A 1,770-nucleotide genomic window follows, 5' to 3' on the forward strand; every position below is an offset into this window, starting at 1 on the left:
GAATGCCGATTATACTGCTCTATGTTGACTCTAAATTACGATACACATTAATTGAAACTATTACAATGTAGCTAGTCCCGACGTGGAACACCTGTGCTAACATTAATGCGGTCTCTGCTGCCTCCTACTCATGACATTAGATTACTGCGTGTTTCCACACATACCTGCTCCCGTTTCTCCACCTCTCGTTACAGAGCTGTAGGACTTTACTGGCAACAAACTCGCTTTTATCGACGGTCCACATAGCTTACTTTGATAGATAGTTCCTAAAGGTGCTCTCAACGACCGGAAAGGATTCAGTGACATTGCTGTCACATAAAAAAACTAGCAATTATAAACTCTCCGACCAATTAGGTCCCAGCGTTTAAAAATAATATTCACAAATGTCAAAACAAAGGCTAGCATTTGTAAAAAGTAACTCTTACGAAGTAACTGTTAGGCTACCTGAAGTCAACACCACTATATCAAGGAGCACCACTTTAATCTCTCCGTGCAGATACAAAGACCAGACACAAGGTTCCGAGGTACACATTGGTGCACTGCAGTGGTATAAACCAACATACACCTGAGGGCGACATTTAGCAATGTTAAATTCATGATTTCCCAGCTGCAATACAATGTGGTTCATCCGGAAAATGACAGCCGACACGCGCGTCAGATTTTATATATATATATGTTTTAATAAAGATTTTTGTGCTGTTCTTACACATTTTAAGGCCGCATGCACAAAAAATAAGCTATAGCTACTAAAGGCATTATGCTTATCCCATACCTAAGATTTTTATATTCTAACACTGTAAAAATAAAAATAAAAAAAGCTTGTAAAAAATATGGCATATAAGCCGGCATGTCAGTGAATCTCAAAGCAGAACATCACCTGCTCTCACAGTTTTTTGTAAACATGGCTTTTGAGCAAAACAGGGCTGCGGAAAAGAGAACGCATGCTTCAACGTAGGGCTAAACATCCCTGAAAAGCATGCACTGCACCTTAAATCATATTTACAATGCATCATTTTATTCTCAACGGTGCTTTTTTATGTATCAGTTGAAATTAAGACATTATAAAGTTTGTCAACAACAACGGACAGAAAGACAGATGTGTCGATAATTTTCCCCAACTCAAAGAGTCCGTAACACAGACACTGTTCAGATTTGTCAACGAAGAAATCACTACAAGACTTTTTTTAAAACAGATCAAGCATTGTGAATGTACTTTCAGACACATAATGTATGTCATGTGGAGGATACTATAGCTTCAAAAATGGAAGGGTCCTCTTTCTTGTATTTGCTTTACAAATGGGTGTGAAACAGTCCAACTGGGGATAAAAATTTAATTCAAAAAATCTTGAAGTGTCCACCATGGCAGACATCCAGGAGGTGCCAGTAGCTTTGGCACAGTTGTGTCCAGTTGTGGTCTTCTGTGATGATCCATATGTGTTATACTACATTGAAGACCATGGATAGATACTGTTCATATGAAACCTGGATCCAGCCATCCTGGTCTGTATCATATCGCCTGAAAACATCAGTCAGTCTCTGTGGAAAGGAGGAAACAGGGTAAATTTAACATTTTGGGGGTATATTATCAAAAGCTACTTCACTTCACCCTAAACAGTTTCCAAGGCCACTTTTGCATTCTTAAGGAAGAACAAGTGTAAAGTGTTCACACTTTCCCATTGAATTCAATGAGAAAGTGAGTCTAAACATTTGGTTGGTAGTGGACATGTTGAAAAATATGGATAAATCATATAATATACTGCATATTTTGTT

At 38.2% G+C, this 1,770-nt stretch overlaps 2 protein-coding genes across 3 annotated transcripts in view; both read right to left on the bottom strand.

The window, feature by feature from the left end:
- LOC109968800 (probable enoyl-CoA hydratase echA8) overlaps positions 1–566 on the bottom strand; it is a 20,708-nt gene extending 20,142 nt beyond the window's left edge. The window contains exon 1 of the mRNA XM_020615330.1: positions 165–566. Coding sequence (XP_020470986.1) covers positions 165–306 — 142 coding nt within the window. The 5' untranslated portion in view covers positions 307–566. The remainder of the gene's footprint in view (positions 1–164) is intronic.
- Positions 567–661: 95 nt separating this feature from the next.
- The window catches only part of pdcd6 (programmed cell death 6), a 14,306-nt gene continuing 13,197 nt past the window's right edge, over positions 662–1,770 (bottom strand). Inside the window, exon 6 of one of the 2 annotated variants that reach the window (XM_020615331.1) lies at positions 662–1,536. In XM_020615331.1, coding sequence (XP_020470987.1) covers positions 1,438–1,536 — 99 coding nt within the window. In that variant the 3' untranslated portion in view covers positions 662–1,437. The remainder of the gene's footprint in view (positions 1,537–1,770) is intronic. The other variant, XM_020615332.1, reaches the window with a different exon arrangement.

The sequence above is a fragment of the Monopterus albus genome, unplaced genomic scaffold (genome assembly GCF_001952655.1).
Source record: "Monopterus albus unplaced genomic scaffold, M_albus_1.0 scaffold162.1, whole genome shotgun sequence".
Lineage (NCBI taxonomy): Eukaryota > Metazoa > Chordata > Actinopteri > Synbranchiformes > Synbranchidae > Monopterus > Monopterus albus.